This window comes from Lithobates pipiens, unplaced genomic scaffold, assembly GCF_037356315.1.
Source record: "Lithobates pipiens isolate NorthernLeopardFrog02 unplaced genomic scaffold, aLitPip1_a1.2 Scaffold_1, whole genome shotgun sequence".
Lineage (NCBI taxonomy): Eukaryota > Metazoa > Chordata > Amphibia > Anura > Ranidae > Lithobates > Lithobates pipiens.
In genome coordinates, this window is record NW_027507685.1 from 56,851,237 (window position 1) to 56,875,352 (window position 24,116).

A 24,116-nucleotide genomic window follows, 5' to 3' on the forward strand; every position below is an offset into this window, starting at 1 on the left:
GTGATCCCCACTTGCTTCTATGTTAGGTGGTCTGCAAATTTCTTCCTTGTTGGACTTTCATAATTCCAAATGCTCCTAAAACTATCTTTAGACGTGTGGAAATTCCTTTATAACACAACACTCAGCTTGTGATAGCTCTTCATAGTAAGGAATGTAAGCATGACTGATTTTTGCTCCATTGGCTTAGTGGTTTGTGTAGCTTAGTCAGGGGACTCACGAGTGCCAGAGACTCGGTCACCACCAGTATATCTAAAACCTACAACTTTGAGGGATTTTTGTACTGTTGTCGGTAGAAGGACATGTTCACTGTTTACTTTACGAAAACCCTTTAATGGTAATACGTTTATGTATTTAAACTGATTTTTTTTTATCCTTTGTCTTATTATTTATGTCAAATTTTTGTTTTGCAAATAGACAGTTTTCTCATGACAGAGGATTCAGAGAACAATATATGCTTTATAGAAAGCACAGATAAGTTGTTTGTCTTCAGGCTTTCTCTTTCCTATTAAACCTTCCTATGGAGCTATCTTTTTAAAAAAAGGAAGGGAGAGGGGAAGAGGTGGAATAAGTCACTCCTCCCACCCAATGAGTTGCTGGTAAATCATGGCTTGAGCTACTGAGCTCTGTAAACAATGGGTCTATCTCAGTAAAGAAGAAAAGGATAAACTGGGAAATGTGAAATATAATTGAGATAAAATTGTTTTAATAATCAAAATATTTTTTTTTAATTCCTACCTTATTATTTATATATATATATATATATATATATATATATATATATATATATATATATATATATATATATATATATATTAGTTATGACCATGACAAAGCACTATAGATCCCCTGCTGAGTGTGCAACCTCTCCCCCCCTCCCCAACACACACTTTTCCTTCCCATTCTTTTCTTATTTTTCTGCTCCCTCCCCCATCTACTAATATCCGACCTTTCCTACTCGGCACCATTCCCCCTCACTTTCCCCCTTGAATGCACTGGCCATCTACACATCCAGGGTGTTTTACAGATTTTTAAACCAGTCTCATTGTATAAAGTTATACAAAATTGTAGTCTCCTGAGATTCTTGATACATATTACACATAAATATTACAATATTAGACATTTAGCAACACATTGGGGTTGAGTTACTAAAGACAAATAGACTAGATAGTTGCACCATTTTCACCAGAGCTCAGTGAATGTGGTGAAGCTGTGATGATTTCCATCAAGCAGAAATGCATTTTTTTTTTCTTGTACCCAATTGGGTATTCTTTGCAAAGTGAACCTTCACCACATTCACTAAGTTCTGGGGAAAATTAGTGCAACAGTCTATTTGGCTTTAGTAAATCAACTTCATTGCATGTGAGCTAATACGCAATATTTGCAGTCTGCATGATATGTTCTTTAGAATTCATATTATTGTACATCTATGTACATTTTTGACAATATAACTTTCTTAAAGCGGTGTTACAGCCGTTTTTTTTTTTTTTTAAGTCAGCAACTACAAACACTGAAACTTCTGACTTAATAAGAGGACTTACCTGTCCAGCGAGCTCGCAATGTCGCCCCAACCCCCCCCCCCGAGCTCCCGTTGTCTTCTGGGACACACACAGGTCCCAGAAGACAACGGGAGCTCGCCAAAAAGGAGGAAGTGACGAAACCGCTCCGCGGACTAGGAAGAGGCACATTAGGAAGACTGCCTAGCAATAGGGGTTTCTGCTAAGTAAAAAAATAAAAAAGTTCTATGTTTTTTAATTTATTTCAAAGAAAATTTTAATGTATAAATGTTTTTTAGGGTGGACCTCTTTAACTTATAAAAACTTACCAAACAAAAAATTGACTATCATGACCTTAGAAAAAATGAAAACAATTTGTTTATTTTATATTGAGTGGCTAAAGTCATTATCACGGATTAAGTTTTGGATATTTCAATTATCCAACGAAAGGCATAGATGACAAACCTCAGGCAAAATTGTTAAATTACGTATATGTAACCAAGAAACATATTGTTTGCCCAGTATATCCTACATTTTAAACTGGTTAGAGTGCGATATGCAATGAGCACACAATGCGTTAAAAAGCATGTACATCTAAAATGGAGACATTGGCTCTGTTTTTCTTGAGTACCAGAGTCATTACCTGTCCAGGAACATTATGTTCTATGGCTGGTTGAGTTTACAAGGCTCTACGGAAGCTCATTTTACAAAATGAACCATGTTTCCATGTGCTCCCAGCTCTCTGTATAGACACTAGAAAGATGTTTGTCATTATCCTCCCCATATATAAAATTCTGTTTATCTGGGGTACGATATATGAAAAGTTTGCTAAAGAAAAAAAAATGCCTTTAAGCTAATAGCAGCCAAAACAAAATTATTTATCTATTTTTAAACTGGTCTGTAAAGATGGTATTTGTTGCTTTCTATAGGCAACAAGAAATGTTTCTTCTAATTAACTTTTTATAATCAGCCCCATAATGATTTCCTGATTTTACATCCATCATTTTATTCTTCTTCACTGTAAACCGAGTTAACAGCAATGCACATATGTCAGCAAGGTGTGTTGGGGTGCCATTTGGTATGAATGGGGCTGCATTGTACCCACACATGTATTACACACTTTGCCACAATGAAATACCATGATTGGGCCCTTATAGAATAAGTCTATTTATTTAATAGTGTAAAAGTGTACATTTCTTGTCTGTTACCCTGAATCCTGGGAAACTCTGTTCACTTCAACCTAATAGTCATATGAGGAAGAAGAATTTTAATTTTTTTTCCATATTGTCCTGCAGATGATTAGATACTTGATTACCCCTTTCTGCTCATTATACAATTTATTATGTTAGGTTCAGTTAATCAAGTTTATAAAATTATGTTTTTTAGCATTAGTATGCATATTTCTTTTTCAAAGGAAAAGATTGACCCTGCTTTTTAAGTTTAGCAGGCAGTGCCTGCCGAACGAGACCCTTTGAAATTAATGGAGGTGGCACGCTGGTTTGTGATTTAAGTGATTGAAAACAGGTTGTCAAATGCTTTCTTAAAAGCGATCTGAATGCAGCTCCCTCTTCAGAGGGAAACGCTTGTATAAACGAGGCCCTAGTTTGTTTTCCCAAGTCATTGTAGTAACGTAATGTATGGCTGCTAGCAATATTTATGTGACTTGCACTTTTTGACTTGTTTGCTGGTCCATATTTTGATTGATGAATGCTTTTTTCAGGTCTATAAATGCTCCCTTCAATAGTTACCTGTCCAGTACACTCAAGTCTCTAGGCACCAACATGCAGTGCTTTGACTACTGCCTGATGTCTGATGAGAACATCTCAATAACACAGTTGCAGGGGAAGATTGTTCAGCTCTGCCTCTCAAGGATCACAATTCACTTCACTCATCAGCTTAAAGGAAGCCTGTGCTGGACAAAATATATCGGAGGCCACTGTTGAATTGCCCTTTGGAAAAGGTTGATTGGCTGTCATATTGCTCTAAAGACTTCACTACATTGTGGGGTTGATTTACTAAAACGGGAGATTGCAAAAGATGGTGTCGCTGTGCATGGTAGCCAATCAGCTTCTAACTTCAGCTTGTTCAATTAACCTCCCTGGCGGTATTCCCAAATCTGGCTCGGGGTAAGATTTAAATACCATAAGCGGTATTCCCGAGCCAGACTCGGGATCGCATCGCTGGATGCATGGAGGGGCTTACTTACCTTGTCCCCAGGATCCAGCGATGTCCTCCTGCTGTGATCTGTGAGCCGTCCTCCGCTCGATCTGTCACATCGCCGGGCTCCGTTCCCTGCGAGCGTTGTGACGCACGGGGACGGAGTTCGGCGCCAAGTTCAAAAAGTAAAATACACAGTATAGATACAGTATACTGTAATCTTATAGATTACAGTACTGTATCAAATAATTACACATCCCACAGTTTTATATTATAAATGCTGTTCTTTATGCCAGGAAACTGGAGATTGTCCATAGCAACCAAAAAGTGTCAGTTTACATCAAAAGTGGTTATAGACCAGCTAGAAAACAGCGATAATAAATTAGAATCACTCGCAGAATTGAGCGATAGTAATTTGTGGGGAAATTCGTCATCAAACACTGAAAGTAATGACAGCGACAATTCTGCAACTCAGCATATTTCAGTGTTTTTGATTTGATTACATTATTGAATCATTTTTATTATTATTATATTATTATTTGTTATAATTATTTATAGTTATTTTATTTTATTTTATATATATATATGTGTATAAATTTATGATTTCATATTTCACATTTTATCATACCCGAGATGTCTATTAGACTCTTGTTTGGACAGATTTAAGTGAATTATTTCTAAGAATTGCAGGCCTACAATATAAAACGCCAAATTTCCATGCAAAATAATTGTACCACTTTCAGCACCTAAAATCTGAAATAATCATACCGCCAGGGAGGTTAAGCTTTGACAACAAAACCTGGAAGCTGGTTTCTTTCTATGCAGAGCTGCAACAGATTTTGCACTCTCCAGTTATAGTAAATCAACTCCAGTGTGTCACTGATCAGAAGCAAGTATAGCTCAGGAGGCCTAAGTTCACTTTAGGGAGGATTTACTAAAGGCTAATAGACTGTGTTGTTGCTCTCTGCAAGTGCAATTGGGCCAGACCTTAGTAATAAGGCAAAGCTTCACTTTGCAAAGGATACCCAATCACGTGCAAGGGAAATAAAAAAACTGCATTTTTGCTTGCACATACTTGGCTGATGGTAGTCAGCTGAGCTTTTGCTAATTTACTAAGCTCTGTAGTAACTGCTCTTGCGAAGTGTAAACTCACTTTGCAAAGTGCAAAATCTATTTGCTTTTAGTAAGTCAACCCCATAGACTTTGCTTGGGGCATGCTTGTTCCAGGTCAATGACTCATATTGAAACCAGAGGCAGACAGGCAACTGGCATTTTCAGAAGGAGGCCAACAGCTCCCATATTGGTCCCAAACAAGTTTTATTTAGGCCCCATTCACACCTAAAAAGTTTTGTAGTCTGAAGCTTCCTAATGCTTAACATCCAAATTACTATGGCTTTTCACATACCGTATGTAGCTTGATGCCTGACACTCCAATAGTTTCATGAGCTACTTTTGAGGCAATTTTGGACATTCCTGTCCCCAAAGACTTCAATGGGAATGCTTGGATCAAGCATTTTTGCAGGCATATCTCAGATGATTTTTCATGGTCCATGGTCTCCATAGTGCTTTCCATTAGCATACCTCCCAACTTTTTGAGAGGGGAATGAGGGGCACATACTAGCAAAAGTATGTAGGCATAGTACACACCCCCTTAAAGAGGAAGTAAACCCTGATTGGTTTACTTCCTCTTAGTTTCCCTGCAAAGGTAAAGCATAATGGGCTACTATACATCGCATAGTAGCCCATTATGTGTCACTTACCTGACACAGGAGCCAGTGATGTCACCACTGTCCCCTCTTCCACGTAGCGTCCATCTTCTTTCCGGGCATCGTGGCTCCAGCGCTGTGATTGGCTGGAGCCGCGATGACGCATGTGCATGGGAGCTGCCACTAACGGCATATTGCCGTTAGCAGCGGCATGCTCCTGTGTGCCGCTGTCTATGGTGCATGCATAGACAGCGGTGCCTATCTTTTTGCAAATATCTCCTAAACCGTGCAGGTTTAGGGGATAATGCATGGACCTACAGGTAAGCCTTAATCTAGGCTTACCTGTAGGTCAAAGTGGTTTGTAAGGGTTTACAACCACTTTAACCACTTCCCGACCAGCGCACGATGATGTATGTCGACAGAATGGCACGGGCAGGCATATTGGCGTACATGTACGTCCAATCTTCAATGCCGCCCTGCCATCAGGAGCGCGCAGCCGGCGGCGCGCTCCCGCGCTGGCCGGGACCCCCGTGAGTCCGGTCGCAGGACCCGCGGACTCGATCGCCACGGGCATACCCGCGATTGTCTCACGGGACGGCTGAATGGAGGAAATGCCGTGTAAACAGCATTTCTCCATGCTGCCTAGCAACTAGTGACGCTGATCTCTGCTCCATATGATTGGAGCAGAGATCAGTATTCACTAAATGAAAGCCCAACCCCCCCACAGTTAGTAACACACCCCTAGGAACACTTAACCCCTACACTGCCACCCACTGGTTAACCCTTTCACTGCCAGTGTCATTTACACAGGAATCACTGCATTTATATAGCAGTGATTACTGTATAAATGACAATGGTCCCAAAAATGTGCCAAAAATGTCCGATGGGTCCCCCACAATGTCGCAATTCACAATAAAAATCGCTGATCGCCGCCATTACTAGTAAAAAAAAAATAATAAAAAATTATTAATAAAAATGCTATAAAACTATCCCTATTTTGTAAATGCTATAACTTTTGCGCAAACCAATCAATAATCGCTTATTGTGATTTTTTTTACCAAAAATATGTAGAAGAATACATATCGGCCTAAACTGAGGGAAAAAAATTTTTTTTATACATTTTTGGGGGATATTTATTATAAAAAAAAGTAAAAAATAATGCATTTTTTTCAAAATTGTCGCTCTATTTTTGTTTATAGCGCAAAAAATAAAAACCGCAGGGGTGATCAAATACCACCAAAAGAAAGCTCTATTTGTGGGAAAAAAAGGACTTCAATTTTGTTTGGGAGCCACGTCGCACGACCGCGCAATTGTCAGTTAAAGCGACGCAGTGCCGAATCGCAAAAAGTGGTCTGGTCTTTGACCAGCAAAATGGTCCGGTCTGAAAGTGGTTAAAGGAGAATTAACCCCAAAATAGATTAGTTAAACCCACAAGGGCTTTTTTGTAACCACTACTATTCCTTTATATTGGCTTTTGACATTTACAAATGCTGCAGTTTAGAAATTGGATGAAAAGTTTAGCACTGGAAAACATTTTTTGAAAGCTAAAAAGTGCATTTTATATACAACTATATAGATCAGACCAAAATGAGGGACAAGTGAGGCGGAAAGAGGGACATTGCTCCAAATCTGGGACAGTCTCTCGAAATCAGGGACAGTTGGGAGCTATGCATTAGTGAAAAACAAAAATGAAGGAAGCTTGAATACACATGTGAAACGATTGTAATACACTTCTAAAACACTTGTATATGCTCACAAATATGCTCAAAACACTCTACAGAATGCCCAAAAATGCCTGAAAATTGCTCTGCTCAGGTGTGAATGCAACATAGAGAGAGAGATATAAGAGACATATAAACATGGGGAGTCTATTGTTTATATTCATGTCAGAATGTATGGATAGATTAGTGCTACAACAAAGTCATTGTATGATTTTTCTAAACCAGAATCCGAGTCTGCTTGTGCAAACATCATCTATAGTTGACCCTGTGTACATACAGTAAATATACACACACTACAAGAAAGTGCTTTAAAAAAATTAACACATTGATAAGATTATTTCTATCAACCTGATGGCATTTACGTCTATATCTTAAAATGGTCTAAAGAGACTATAGTTTCCATTGAAAAGAACTTGTGGCAGACACCTGTACCACAATTAAGCAAAGACAAATGGCATGTTGACACAAGCATGATAACAATTCTAGCCTGATACTGAGTTCAACTTGAGTCAATCACTATCATGTTGAAACTCCCAAATTGTCATTGTTTTACTATGGATAATTTCCATGGGATGTTGCAAGATAATTTGTCCAGCCTACTTGTGAAAGTCATCATTACTGTAATTGAAGCAATGATGGGAGGCGGTGATTTGTCTACATACATAAAGGAGCTCTGTCTTACCTGAGGAGAGAAGTACACATGAGGCTGGGACAGTGAGTGCTTGAGCTACAAAGGACAGACACAATTACCTAAAAGGGACAAGGATATAATACATCCACTGTTAAGATCTACATTCAAGAATGGGTTTCTCCCTGCCTAATTTCCTCAAGTGCTGCAACAGGAAAGCCAGCAAGGACCTCACGGTGAGTGGACCAGAGGGATCATGTATGAATGGAAAAGTGTCAAGTGTCTGGGAATGTAGCCAGCTGGATGTTTCCCCTTTACTTAGTAAATCAGCCAAATGAGAACAAGTGTAGAATATAAATAATGAACTAACAAGGAATTCCAAGCTCGTCTTCTAGTTCAGGCTGAGTTATATCAAAGACAAGGCATTTATGGCTTGCAGGGATTCATTTATCATCACCTTTCTATTATATAGTAGGTGCTGTATATAATGAATCATCAGTAATAATTATACAAACTTAATAAGAACAGAGATAAAGTTTGATTTTGTGAGAATGTGGGTATCTATTCCAAAGAAGGATGTATATTAACCTCCCTGGCGGTACGATTATTTCAAATTTTAGGTGCTGAAAGCGGTACAATTATTTTGCATGGAAATTTGGTGTTTTATATTGTAGTCCTGTAATTCTTAGGAATAACTCACTTAAATCTGTCCAAACCAGAGTCTAGCAGACATCCCGGGTATCATAAAGTTTGAAAAATGAAATAATAAATTATAATATAATAAATAACTATAAATAATTATACTAAATAATAATATAACAATAATAAAAATGATTCAATAATGTAATCAAATCAAAAACACTGAAATTTGCTCAGTTGCAGAATTGTCACTGTCATTACTTTTCAATATTTGATGGCGGATCTCCCCACAAATCGCTATCGCTTAATTCTGCGAGTGATTCTAATTTATTATCGCTGTTTTCTAGCTGGTCTAAAACCATTTTTGATGTAAAGGGACAGTTTTTGTTGCTATGGACAATCTCCAGTTTCCAGGCATAAAGCACAGTTTTTATAATATAAAACTGCATGCAGGACACTGGACAGAACACTAGGGACAAAGGGGATGTGAAATAATTACATACAGTAATGTAATCTGTAAGATTACATTATACTGTATGTAATGTGTGTGTTTAACTTTTTGAATTTGGCGCCGTTCTCCATCCCCGTGCGTCGCAACGCTCGCAGGGAACGGAGCCCGGCTCCGTGATAGATCGAGCGAGACACGGCTCGCTCGTATAGCGCGGGTACATCGCTGGATCCAAGGGAGAAGGTAAGTAAACCTCTCCCTGCATTCATTGATGCAGTCCCGAGTCTGGCTCGGTGTTTCTGCTTTTGGTACAAAATCTCCACCCCAAGCCAGACTCGGGATTACCACCAGGGGGGTTAAAATGTAATGTAACCTATCAGAAAGAATCTTTCCTAGTAGTACTGAGTGAGATTTACTAAAACTGGGGAGTGCCAAATCTGGTGCAGAAACCAATCAGATTCCAGTTTTTTTTTTTTTTTTTGTCAAAGCTTAATTGAACAAGCTGAAGTTAAAAGCTGATTGGCTACCATTTACAGCTGCACCAGATTTTGTACTCTACAGTTTAATAAATCAACGCCATTGGGAAAAATGGATGAATGGCTGTACACTCCAGAAGGATGCCAAAATCTTTATTGATGTTATTATTAAGTGCTGTTATCTGCATGAAATGCATTAACATTTTTATCTCCCGGTGCTCATTGTGCTGTATATGCTTTTATTTGTTGAGCACTACAATAAAGATTTTGGCATCCTTTCAGAGTGTGCAGCCATTCATCCATTTTTCCCTGTCGATCTCGGAGGTGAGCCAGGATCACACCTCTGCTTTGGAAGCAACACTAGACTTGCAGCACTCACACCTTGAGCGGTGTTTCCTCATCAGTGGACTAAATTGAAACCAATGCATTACTACAATCTTTGTGCATTATAGCTCTTTGTTCTACTTTACTGAATAATCCTGGTAATGTGAAAATTAGATGTTGCATTTGGTGTAGGTCAACTGCAGCTAAGTATTAGTTAGGTTCTTCACTATGAAAATGTTCACAATGTGATGTGACTGATCCAAGCATCTCAACAATACCCATACCTCCCAACATTTTAAGATGGGAATGAGGGACACCTACTAGCAAAAGTATGTAGGCATAGGACACACCCCCTACCATGCCCCCTGAAAGGAGAATTAACCTCCCTGGCGGTATGATTATTTCTGATTTTAGGTGCTGAAAGCGGTACAATTATTTTGCATGGAAATTTGGCGTTTTATATTGTAGGCCTGCAATTCTTAGGAATAACTCTCTTAAATCTGTTCAAACAAGAGTCTAGTAGACATCCCGGGTATGATAACGTTTTTATAATATAATAAATAACTATAAATAATGATAACAAAGAATAATAAAAATTATTCAATAAGGTAATCAAATCCAAAAACACTGAAATTTGTCGCTGTCATTAGATTTAGTGTTTGATGACGGATCTCCCCACAAATCGCTATCGCTCAATTGCGCAAGTGATTCTAATTTATTATCTCTGTTTTCTAGCTGGTCTAAAATCACTTTTGACATAAAGGGACACTTTTTGGTTGCTATGGACAATCTCCAAATTCCAGGCAGAAAAAAACAGTATTTATAATATAAAAGTGCATGCAGGGCACTGGACAGACCACTAGGGACAAAGGGGATGTGTATTTTTTTTATACAGTACTGTAATCTGTAAGATTACAGTACTGTATGTGTATTGTGTATTTTTACTTTTTGGAATTTGGCGCCGATCCCTGCTCCCGTACGTCCTAAGGTCGTGGGGAACGGAGCTCGGTGGCACTCGGGCACTGTGTGAATCGAGCGGGGGACATCTCGCACACACAGCGGGGGGACATCGCTGGATCCAGGGGACAAGGTAAGTAAGTCTCCCTGTATCCAGCGATGCGATCCCGAGTCTGACTCGGGGTTACCGCTCATGGTACTGAAATTCAACCTCGAGCCAGACTCGGGAATACCGCCAGGGAGGTTAACCAAAAAAAAAAAAAAAAGATTAGTTAAATCCACAAGTGCTTTTTTTACCACTACTATTCCTTTATGTTGGATTTTAAAATCTACAAAGGCAGCAAATTAGAAATTGGATGAAAGGTTTATCACTGGGAAACACTTTTTGAAAGATAAAAAGTGCATTTTATATACAACTATATAGATCAGACCAAAATGAGGGGCAAATGAGGAGGAAAGAGGGACAGAGGGACATTGCTCCAAATCAGGGACAGTCCCTCGAAATCAGGGACGGTTGGGAGCTATGACAATACCCATGTGAGGGTAAAAGACCTGCTTCAACCGCCTCCAGAAATAACATCAGTCACCTAAATTTTTAAGCATCATGGAATATCTCTCCGGGAGAGCTTTTTCCTTCTACTGCCTTTCACTGACCATCTGTCGAATCAGGTCAATGATGTGGCAATGTTGGATTTTGGCAATTGTTAGGAGAATGAGCCCAACTAATTACAGTAAAACATGTTTTTGCTGTTACTAGTTTATCTATTAATTTCTGCGTTTTTCGTTTTTTTTTTAATCCTTCATTGCATATTGTTTAATTTAGGACATTTTATTCACATTAATACACATTTTTTTGCATTAGTTGCACCAGTTGAGGGTGGAACATTCCAGGACAGAGAGTTTGATTAACACATCTGCTCTTAATAGGGTAGAAAGAATGCAGGTTTATAAAAATGTACATTTCCGGAACCAAATATGCCACCGTTTTTTTATGCACTTAATGAAAGTTATTGGTTTTCTATATATGACAGGTTTTATTGTGGTCGACACCTGCCTTTTTTTTAGGAGTATGTTTCCTTTTCTGGGAAAATGTTGCATTCTCTTGCTTTCCTAGCAACTGTTTCAAGGAAATCTGTAATGAGAGAAATATGTAAGCTGCCATTTTCACCTCCTTCTGAAAATGGCAGTTGCCTAGTTATCATGCGGATCCTCTTATGTCAGTAATGACTAACCGAGGCATGCTGATCAGAAATCCTGACTTTACTTTGCTTGGCTTTTCTTGCTGCATGCATGTTCCAGGACAGTGACTCAGAAAGTGGTGAAGTCAGAAATAGCCAGGCAAGTAGCATTTCCACAAGAAGGCCACCTGGAGCAGTATTTTATATATCTTGAAACAAGTTTCTTTTAATTTATTAGATTTCAAGTATATGTAAACCCAATCACTAAACTCAAATATAAACTTTAGCATGTTAAAGTAATTTCAAAAGTCAAATTTTATATTTTTGACCTTCACTTTTTAATGAAATAATAACTAGTTATCCTGCTGTAAAGATCCTTTTTAGGCACTTCCTGTTACATGGTGACAACACTCTCTTAAAGTACCCCAAATGAGCTTCTGTGCTTTAACTTTGTGACACAGACTTCCAATAGATTATACAAAATGTCATTTCAATACATATTACACAGGCATTAGAAATGTAGACAGGTGCAAGTAGACAGGAAATGGCTTCAAAGAGATTTCAGGAGATTAGCAGCACTGAGATGCAACAAATAAAATAAAAAAATGGCATTCATTTATAATACACAGTAATTTAGCAAACCTAATTTCATTCAGTTTAGGGCACCTTCACACTGGGGCATTATATATTTAGCGGCACATTACCGTAGTTTTAGCAGTGCTTTTCGGCTGCTAGAGAGTGACGCTTTTAGCCCCCGTTAGCGGCCGAAAAAAGGGTTAAAGGCCCCCGCAAAGCGCCACTGCCGAAATGCTTTTCAGGCACTTTGGTGGTGCTGCCCATTGATTTTAATAGGCAGGGGCGCTTTAGAAGCGGTGTATATACCGCTCTTAAAGCGCCTCAAAGATGCTGCTTGTAGAACTTTTTTTAACGTCCCGCAAGCGCACAGCTCCAGTGTGAAAGCACTCGGCCTTTCACACTGGAGTGACAGGAGAGGCTCTTTACAGGTGCTATATTTTGCGGTTTGGTGCCTGTAAAGCGCTGCTCTCAATCTTTTGCTGGTGGAAATTCGGCCAGCAAAATTCCAATGCAGCATACACACGGTCGCATTTTCCGACAAAAAGCTCTCATCGGTCTTTTGCTGGCCGAAATTCCGACCATGCGTATGCGGCATAAGAGTACATCTACTTTAAAGTGTAACTTCAACCAAAAAGGGAAGTTACGCTCTTTATCCTCCTTCCCCCATACCTCCTCTGTCACATTTGGATTACATTTTTTTTGGGGGATGGGGGAGGCGGGTACCTAGTTTTGACAGGTACCTGCTGCCCCTTTTGCTTCCCCTTTTGAATGCCTCGGCAATCCAAGCGGAAGTTTTTCTCTCCCTCCCTGCCCGCAGTCTTCTGGAACACGTCACAGGCCCCAAAAGGCTGCGGGACCATTCACAAAGCACAGTGTTTCTCATGCATGCACAGTGGGCAGTCGGCTGTGAAGCCACAAACAGTCACAGCTTGCTGCCTACAGTAAAGATGCTGGTGCCAGGGATCACGAAGACTGGTGAGAATCACTCCAGGTGAGGATGGCATTGGATCCTGGGACAGATGAGTGCCTGTTTTTTTAAAAGTCAGCAGCTACGGTTTTTGTAGCTGCTGACTTTTAATTTTGGCACATTTGAATGAAGCTCCTCTTTAAGAAAAAGACACCCAAACCATACAGCATTGAAATTCTGCCAATAAAGAGTCTGTTTTCACATTAAGTATTCAGTCGGGTTACTGGAACACTTACCAAACAGGAATTTCTCCTTACTAGTTTGGGCTGTTTAAGCAAATAAAAGTCGTCTTGTTTGTTGTATTTACTAACTCTCATAAGACTGTATGGGTATATTCTATGCTATTACCTTGGCATTAAGGTAATGAAAATGAAACCACTGACTAATCTTGTTTTTGATGCCCCTCATATCTGCATGTAGATATGTCTGACCTGTGCAGAATCCCAGAATTCAGGAATCTGGCCAATCATGATTCACTGGGTCTTTAAACTGATTTCCTCATCACTATTTGGTAAGGAATAATGGTTGAAATCAAATATCCCTACATACTTGTTAATCAGTAATTTTTTCCTTCTCCACGTGTTTGCTCCTGAATCTGATAAAGATAGGAAACAATACAGTAGCAAACTGGAGATTAGAGTTATCGCTTCACTAAAGAGGACTCTGCACTGTAAAGCTACAGTGCACATCTAGACATAACTTCTTTTTTTTAATTCATTTTGGAGAAGGGTTGACCTGTGTCAAATTTTACTGCTATGTGGCGCTCCTTTAGTCCCGGTTAACACCGGTGTGATGCGGGAACCACAGCAATTCCTGTGTGGGTACCCGCACCGCATCAGCATCGCAGGTAGTTCACACTGCACTCTGCGAACCGCTGCGGGTGTCAATATAAAGTTAATTACACCCCAAAATCAAATCCTAGAACACAGTATGGAGTGTGGAATTGAATGGAATCGGATTGCATGGTTCGGAACACCTCATGAAATCTGATTCCAGTGCAGACAAAAAAAAGGGTCCTACACCATTTTGGTGCGAATCCAATGCGATTTCAGTCATACGAACCATATGGCTGAATTCACACCACACAAACATCGCATGTAACGTGCACAGGAATGTGGTGCGAATCACATGCAATGTCTGCAATCGCATCAGTGTGACCCCAGCCTGAGAGAGATTTCTATTCACCCTCTGTTGACAATGTTTTACCAGACAGAATGTCAAGGAAAATTTTGCAATAGGAAAACAGGCAACGCTAAAAAGCTGACAGAGGTTTTAGAATCCCCCTACCCAACATAAAAAAGTCCTTTTACTTCTGTATGTGTTGTTGTTGGGGTTTCCTTCACTTCCTGTCTGGAGAAAAGGTTGTTCTCAGGACAGATAATACGGGCAACTCTCTGAGTTGGGGTCCCCGACAGCAGTTAAAATATAGTTTTGGCTATAGATACATTAAAGGATATGTAAACCCTAACAATGAATTTTTCTTCTTTGTTCCCCTTTCATCTTTTAAATATACATTCAAATAGTTTTGTTATATCATTTTGATAAGTAAAAAAAGAGTACCTGTTGTTCCTGCAAGAAATCCAGTGAGCTTGACACTTCCTGTTTAGATTTCAAGAATTATGAGCCCTGCCCTGTTAAATTCTGTGAACTTCAGAATTCCCCTTAACTCTAATGCTGTGTACACGCGATCTGATTTTCAGATGGGAAATTGTTGGTTGTGAGCTTGTTGGCGGTAAGTCCGACAGTTTGTATGCTCCATCGGACATTTGTTGGTGGACTTTCCGCCAACAAATGATGGCTAGCACGTTCTCAAACTTTCCACCAACAAATGTGTGTTGTCGGACTTTCCGATCATGTGTACACAAGTCGATCGGACAAAAGTTCAAAGTGCAAACACGCACTCTCGGAATCAAGGACAAGCCGGAGATGTTCAGTCTCGAAAAACTAACGTTCGTAATGGAGATATCACATATGTCTTGTATATCACTACATTCGTAATTGTTGGCCAACATTTGTGTGACCGTGTGTATGCAAGACAAGTTGGAGCCAACACCCTTCAAACAAAATTCCACGGTTTTGTTGTTGGAAAGTCCGATCGTGTGTACGAAGCTTTACAGAGAAAATGGGTGGGGCAGGCAATCTGTATTCCTATGTTACTTTCTGTCCTGATGAGACAATCTGGCTCCCCCATACCAACTGAACAGAAAGTGAGCATTGTCACCATTGTCACCATAAAACAGGCAGTGTGTTACTAGGGGGATCACCAGATAAAAAAAAAGCCTGTAAAAAGAAAACAAATTCAGCCACCACATCTAAGGACTGTCAAGCTGAATATAATATATATTTGCCTAGTGTTTAGGTAGGAATGAGAGATATAAGAAAGCCCCACCAGCCGAAAAGAACTATTATTCTACAAATGCCAACATTGCTGGATTGATAATCTCAACCTGATAATTCATCTAAATGTTTTCTCATTTTACAGTTTCAGTTGTTAATCCTTTGTTAATTTAATATTATTAACAATGGGAGAAATGTTTTTTTATGGGATTCAAATAGTTCCGCAACACTATAAGTTGAAAGAGAAATTTTGGCCTTCAAACCAAAATAACAAACAGCAGCAAATTAGACTATATTAATTAATGTGAGATTAATGTGTGATTAAAGATGCATGTGAATGTACATTTTTTACTTGATTTCTCTTTATAGCCGTGCTTAGCAGTTTTCTCTTAGCCATAGTCATTAACCAATGTAGCCAAGTATGTTTGATGACTTTTTTCAAATTTTTTTCTTTTTAAAAGGATTCAACTGAAAACACAGATGAGAACACAGATGAGAACACAGAACGTGGAAACTGGTCTAGTAAATCAGAATATCTCCTGTCTATGGTGGGATATGCTGTTGGCCTGGGCAATGTCTGGAGATTTCCATATCTAACATTTCAACATGGAGGAGGTGATGCACCAAGTTTGTTGTCTCTGGGGAATTTGTTTGCTTAAATTTATTGTTGACTAGTATAGTTAGTTTAAGACTACATATAAGCAGACCCATCTGATCGCCTTGTATAATGAATGATTCTTTGGGCTTAGAGGTGCTACTGGACAGATAGACTGGGTTCCCACAATAGGTCAATTTTCTAAGTTTCATTTTGATAATTAATAATTTCCAGTACTGTCAGTCCAGTTATATGAATGTAGCTGTCCAAGGTGTCCACTAGTACTCCAGTGTTACACCCCATGTTCATGTTACCTTCCAGGCTTGCCTTCCTTGTAATTTTTGAAAGATACTTGAAAATCAAAGAGAGCTAGGGGTTTCACATTGTGTGTTGCCACATATCTGCATTATAGTCAACACATTATAATACAAAAGGGTTGGTTGGGTGGGTGTCATATGGAGAAGCAACATGATTGGCATGGGCGTTTGGAAGCAATGAGGCCCTAGGTTTGCATTTAGAAATGGTATATGTTCTCTCTGTGTTTCTTTGGGTTTCTATTTGGCATGGCTCTTTCTTGCCACAATCCAAGAACACACTAATTGATTGACTGCCTTTTTGTTATCATGATCCTCAAATGTATATGCGTTTATGTGTTCACTAAGAAAATTAAGCTGATCATGTCCTGCCCTGATCGTTGGACACCAAATGATAACATCCCTAAATGAGCACACATTTGCTTACCAGTACCTCAACTGTTTTATACCCCTGTGAAATCTTCTGACTATTGTCAGCGAGACAGTAATATGACATAGTAGGTGTTTAGAACAACCTATTTCAACCAGGGTGCCTTATGTTTTTTCAGGGATGACTTGACAAAAGGCCTAACAATTGCCCCAAAATTGTATACAAGACAATGGGTGGATCATGTCTGCCTTTTAGTTACAAAAAGCCCCAGGTTTTCATTGTGTAACATTATAAAGTTCCAGCCTTTGGTGTCCTAACAACAAATGATATCACTGGTTGATAAGGAGGACATTTAGCGCCTGCACAGCCTCATTGTTCGCCCCTCCCCTACCCCCCTCCATTAGCACTGGGGTCACATAAGCTCAATGAGGAAGAGAGACTGGGGGAGAAGAGAAACATTGGAATACTAGTCAGTACCAGCGTGCAAAGGTTTATTTACTTTGGAAGAATAAATCACATCTAATGTTGGGTGTTTTACATACATATATGGATGCTGCTGCATTTTGTAAAACTATTATCAATTTTTACATTTTAGAATGGGGTGCCTTGAGATTGTCCATCATTTTAAAAGTTATTTTGACTTAAAAAAAGGTTAAGAAACCCTGGTCTGGAATGTGGAATGAGAAACCTGTTAGATGTCTAGAGAAGACAGCTCCTGAAGTCATCATTTTTGTGCCAAACATAAGCAGTTTATCACGCAATCCATTGATTTGTGCAATATTTCATTTTTTATTTTATTTTTTATGTTGATCCTCAGTTTATAAATTCTACTGGTACAGAGTTTGATGAAGATAGTAAAAAGTATTCCACAAAGCACTGACGTGACGTTTATAAATACAGGACATAAAATTATACTGTATATCTAAGCTTAGGAAGAACACAAATCTCCATCTAATCTTTTCTGGCAATTTCTTTTTAAGACAATTCAGGTAAATTGTTCACAAATATTCAAAAATTTTAGCAGGACTTCCTAAAACCTGGTACATGCAGGCCGAATGTTGAGAGACATTGGCCGGTCACAAAAAATAACTGCCGGCATTCGGCTTGGGTATATGTCGGTCATTCTGTAAACCAGCAGCCGACTGACTCCCAATCAGCACTCTCAGCCAATGGCAGAGAGCTCTGATTGGAGTGTTCTGGCGGGGGGGGGGGGGTCATCCCCTTGTTAAAACACAACAGTTCAGCGGGAGGAGATTGCTGCACTAACTTCACACAGTTAAGTACAGGAGCTCTGACCAGAGCTGACTGTTTAAAAAAAAAAAAAGTCATAGTGTGTAGTGGGCTTTAACCACTTGCTTACTGGGCACTTAAACCCCCCTCAGTCCCAGACCAATTTTCAGCTTTCAGCGCTGATGCACTTTGAATGACAATTGCGCGGGCATACAAGACTGTACCCAAATGAAATTTTTATAATTTTTTTCCCACAAATAGAGCTTTCTTTTGGTGGTATTTAATCACAGCTGGGAGTTTTATTTTTTGCTAAACAAACAAAAAAAGATGCAAAAAAACAAAAACAAAAAAATCATGTTTAATAGTTTGTTATAAAATTTTGCAAACAGGTCATTTTTCTCCTTCATTGAAGTGCGCTGATGAGGCGGCACTGATAGGCTGCACTGGTGGGCACTGATAGGCTGCACTGGTGGGCACTGATAGGCTGCATTGGTGGGCACTGATAGGCATAGTTAAGGCGGCACTAATAGGCACAGATAAGGCGGCACCGATGGGCACAGATAAGGCAGCACTGATGGGCAAAGACGGACACAGATAAGATGGCACGGATGGGTGGCACAGATGGGTGGCACGGATGGGTGGCACTAAGGGGCACTGATAGGTACCACTGATAGATGGGACTGATGGGCACTGATAGGTGGCACTGCTGGGCACTGATGGGCGGCACTGCTGGGCACTGATGGGCGGCACTGGGGTGCAGCACCTTTGTTGAGGCAGATTGTGGGCACTGCTGGGTGGCACTGTGGGCACTGCTGGGTGGCACTGCTGGGTGGCACTGTGGGCACTGCTGGGTGGCACTGTGGGCACTGCTGTGTGGCACTATGGGCACTGCTGGGTGGCACTGACAGGGGGGACACATTTTTTATTAATGTGGCAAAGCAGGGGGCAGGTGGACACTGGCAGGGGGCAGGTGGGCACTGGCAGGGCTGGCCGTGATCGGGACTGATGTCCCGATTACGGCCGCCGGTGATCGGCTTTTTTTTCTCCTTACGCTGTCAGCGCGAGGAGGAATAATAGCCTATTACCGGCTCCGTTATATCACATGATCAGCTGTCATTGGCTGACAGCTGATCACGTGATAAGGGGTCGGGATCGACCCCTTGCACGGATCGGTGATCAGATGATCAGGCGCGCCCCTCTATTGACGTAGTCCTGGCAAAGGAGATCCGCGCTGTAGCCGTCATTTGGCTATAGCGCGGGTCTCAAGTGGTTAACGGAAATTTCACTCTACACTTTTTTTAATTACGCTTTAAGGCAATAATTATGCCAAACTGTGTTTCTACCTTTCCACTTTCATCAAAGCTTGCAGTGTTAAATGCAAGAGCATTTAAAAAAACACATCCTGCGCAATGTTTACACAAGATCCTATGTTCCGGAGAATTAATAATGAGGATTTTTTTTTAATAACAAATAAGACTGGTAAATGGAGGAAATTGCACGTTACCATATATAATATAATACAGGAATAGAGTTTATAAATTAGATGGAGAAGCAGTCATAAGATGGACACTGACCTCAGGGGATCAGGGACAGGTTTACCCTCTGTAAATTTACCCTATGTTTTTTTTTTTTTAAGCTGCAATACTTGTACTTTTAATCTATTTCATGTTGTTATATTATTGAATATTCCTATATAGGTGCCTTTCTTATCCCATATACCATCATGCTGGCTCTGGCTGGGTTACCGCTCTTCTTTCTGGAATGTTCCCTTGGTCAATTTGCTAGTTTAGGACCCGTGGCTGTGTGGAGGATACTTCCAATCTTTGAAGGTAAGTGCCACTGATGAAAACATTAGACCGTCGGCACAATGTATGTGAAATACAAACTTAATACATTTAAGTACACATTGTACATAGAAGGTACTAAACCCTGTTTCTACGAAAAGTATATGTCACAACTCTGTTCAAAAAATTACTGGCCATTATTGCTTTTACTTGCCCCTAACTGCTCCATCGGGGATGGAGTTTGTTCATTGATTTTTGAAATTTTGCTGTCTGGTACTATATAGGTTCTACTGCTCTATTGCCATTTTGCCCTTCAGCCCTGGAAAGGATTTACCCACTTCCTGAAAAGGGCATTTTTTGAGATACGGCACTGTGTTAATTTAACTGACAATTGCGCGGTGGTGCGACGTTGGACCCAAATTAAATTGATGTCCTTTTTTTCCCACAAATAGACCTTTCTTTTGGCGGTATTTGATCACCTCTCTGGTTCTCATTTTTTGCGCTATAAACAAAAAAAGCAACAATTTAAAAAAAAAAAATGTTTTTTACTTTTTGCTATAATAAATATCCCAAAAAAATATAAAAAAATTAAGAATTTCTTCATCAGTTTAGACCAATATGTATTATTATACATATTTTTGGTAAAAAAAATCACAATAAGCGTATACTGATTGGTTTGCGCAAAAACTATAGCGTCTACAAAATGGGGGATACATTTATGGCGTTTTTATTATTGTTTTATTATTTTTAGTTGGACTGCAACATTGCGGCAGACAGATCAGACACGTTTGACACTTTTTTGGGACCATTGACATTTATACAGCAATCAGAGCTAAAAATAGCCACTGATTACTGTATAAATGTCACTGGCAGGGAAGGGATTAAAACTAGGGGGCAATCAAGGTGTTAAATGTTCCCTAGGGAGGTATTTCTAACTGTGGGGGGAGTGGTCTGACTGGGAGTAGAGAGAGATTGCTGTTCCTAATCAATAGGAACAGCAGATCTCTCGCTACTTCCCTGACAGAACGGGGATCTGTCTGTTTACATTGACAGATCCCCGTTCTGGATCCCTGAGGAGTGATCTCGAGTCGCCGGTGGACATCGTGGCCGCCAGCCATGCCCATTGGCTCCCTCTGCTGTCAATCACAGTCAGTGAGCCAATGAGGAGAAAGCGAGGGGGGGGCTCGAGCCATGGCTCTATGTGTCTTATGGATGCATAGAGCACAAGTGCACAAGTGTCCACTCCTTTCCACCATAACATAGGGGTAGTGTTGTGTAGTCCAGAGAGAGAGAACTGATAAGACATCTAAGTGTTTACAGTATAGCACAGGAATTGCATTCACTATATATATATATATATATATATATATATATATATATATATATATATATATATATATATCAGTTTGTAAAACAAGGATTGTAATTGCACCTATATAATAACATGTATTGTTATAACTTTTCCTTTTTCCCATCAATCACAGGAGTTGGAATTACAATGGTCCTCATTTCAACTCTAGTAACTATTTACTACAATGTCATCATTGCATACAGCCTGTATTATCTGTTTGCCTCATTTACAAGTGTGTTACCTTGGTCGGAGTGCTTTGATTGGTCTGACAGCAAATGCAGCAAAGTACCCAAAGGTAAATCCAACTATTTATTGACAAGTCATCATCCATTATTACTTGTATATACTGTATATACATATGTTTTTTAAAGTTTTATTTATTAGGTTTGATTTTTCCCTTTTCCATTATTTTTTTGTATATACTGTGTGTTTTTCCTACTTCTTTCATTATTTCCACTCTTTTTTCATCCATCTCTTCTCTTTTCCACTCCATCAATTGCACACAACAATATCACTAATGATTTTCCAAAGAATGCACAGTGGGAAATTATGCTATGCAAACATGTTTGTTATGGATGAAACTTTTTTTAGACCGCTGCATCAGTTCACCATTAGAAACCAATTGCGACTTAATTGAGAGTAGGTGCTTACATTTACAAACAGCGTCTTCGTTGCAACAGAGTATTTGCAACAAAAATTACTTAGAAATCTGTTACACCGACAACACACTCTCCTGATCACTTATCAATATAGTGCAAAGATACTGCACCTTTTACTGCTATTCTTTTTTGGCCATATTTTCCTCTTTTAGCCACCCCATCCCCTCTCCCCAGTTGGGATGCCCTCCCCCCCACCTGCAGTAAGAATGCTCCCTTATTGGTCACATCCTCCTTGCAGCTATCCTTGCTCTCTCAGCTTGTTTCCACATCCCACTGCGCTACGTTTTATTGCAGCGCACCATAAAAGAATGCAAGTCACTGTGCATTGTGCTGCTGTACAGCAACATAAAAGTAGTGTCACTTTTGTGCACTTCAAATAAAGTTTCAACAAAAAAGTAGCTGTGTCCAAACGGACAGCTGCCGGAGGGCACCCCCTACAATCTTTGGGGTTTATCGACCTTTTGAATTTATTAAGAATCATGCACAGCTGTAACCATTGATTGTATATAGCTTTTTTGAATAACTGTATTCCCCCTTTTTAATCATGTTTTTCTACTAATAAATAGTTATATTTTAATTATTCTTTTTGTCCAATCCTTGTGTACCGAGATAGACCAATTCTCCTTATTTTTGCAGGAGCTTCCTGTTCTAGTTCAAAAAGCCCATTCTTAATGTCAGGGAAGCTTTATAGCTGCTAATCCTTTGATTTATATGATTAAAGGTGTGGATTATTGTTTACCCTGGCATTTTGACAACCTATGAAGCCTTCTTGATACCAAGGATGTGATTGTGTAACTAGAAGAGATATATTTCAGTATTTTCACCTCCCATCCTGTTCTTCTGACAATAATATCTCCCTTTCCACAGTGATACCTGTGTGGGTATAAAGGCAGGGTATTTCCCTGACATTTAGTAGAATTGAAGAAGTAGCTTGAATAAGCCACAAAACATTTTCAAATATGTTTTTTTTTTAAGGATAATACTTACCTTAGTGGATGCTGCATCTGTTCCCCGGCATCTCTAACACTGAGAACCGAGTGATCTAACACCACAGATTGCTCGGTTCTGACAGCTTCCCTAGCAGAGAGCTGCTGTCTGTCAGAGAGCTGCTCACTGAAGCACTGGGCTGTGGAGGGGAGGGAGTGGCCGGCTCAGGCTCTTAGCAGCTCGCTGAGAGGCTGAGCCAGGTGACGGTCCAGGCACGTGGGTGGATCCCGACTCCATTGTCATGATCTTGCCTGAGCCTGGATAGGCACTGGAACCTCAGCAGATAGTGGACTTCAGCCCGCTGTCTGCTGAAAATGGGTCACAGGAGTGCAGAATGAACTGCACTCCCGTGATCCACAGGAGAAGTATGGCCAAACGAGCTTGAATGAATGAATGGGACTAAATAAACATGGCCTTGATAAATGAGAACCTTCACAGGCATATTGGTCTCAAACGTGATTTCAGTTTAGACATCAGTTTAGACATTGGACCATTTAAGATTCTTCGTATGAAAAGATGTTTCGTAAATAAATGAGATTTTATCTTTAGAACTTAAAATGTTTCTCTTTTTTTTCTAACGAACAGCCTTTCTGCATACTTGTTTTTAAATCAGTTTTTTTATTAAAAGGCTGTACACAGATCATTCATGTACTGTCCTTCTGTCTGGCATTTACTGTATATAATATATATATATATATATATATATATATATATATATATACTATTTCAGGAGACCACCACTTAATAAGTTACCTGTAAAGCAATTAAAACATTCCAGGGTTAACTATGACATTTAACTTATTGACAGGTTTCTTCATTTGATTCTAGAAACATCATTTTTTTTATCTTTATGGTGGTGATAACAACGCTAGACAACTATTACCAGTATTTATATACCTGACATTGTGCTAACAAGACAGATTGATTATTAAGGGCTTTGTATAAGCAATACTCTTTAATTATCCGCTCTTGATTAATAATATATTTTGTGTCCACAGGCTTTTGCAACATTACTGAACTTCCAAATGAAAGCGTAAATCTTACCTGGGTCACAGAAAAAAATTACACATGCTTGGCAAACACGACTGTGTTCCTGGATACTGAACTTCCCAGCAAACAATATTGGGAGTAAGTACATCCAAGCTGTTACAAATCAATAGTGTTGACTTCCATTTATAATGGTTTATAGCTAAATCTTTGTGGTAGGAATCAGATGGTA

The 24,116-nt window shown here is 39.5% G+C and overlaps 1 protein-coding gene across 1 annotated transcript in view; it reads left to right on the top strand.

Moving 5' to 3' along the window:
- The first annotated feature begins 7,752 nt into the window (after positions 1–7,752).
- Positions 7,753–24,116, top strand: part of LOC143923530 (sodium- and chloride-dependent neutral and basic amino acid transporter B(0+)-like) — a 51,622-nt gene continuing 35,258 nt past the window's right edge. The window contains exons 1-5 of the mRNA XM_077447315.1: positions 7,753–7,941; positions 16,069–16,222; positions 19,814–19,945; positions 21,385–21,546; positions 23,896–24,025. Of these exons, the coding sequence (XP_077303441.1) occupies positions 7,879–7,941; positions 16,069–16,222; positions 19,814–19,945; positions 21,385–21,546; positions 23,896–24,025 (641 nt within the window). The 5' untranslated portion in view covers positions 7,753–7,878. The remainder of the gene's footprint in view (positions 7,942–16,068; positions 16,223–19,813; positions 19,946–21,384; positions 21,547–23,895; positions 24,026–24,116) is intronic.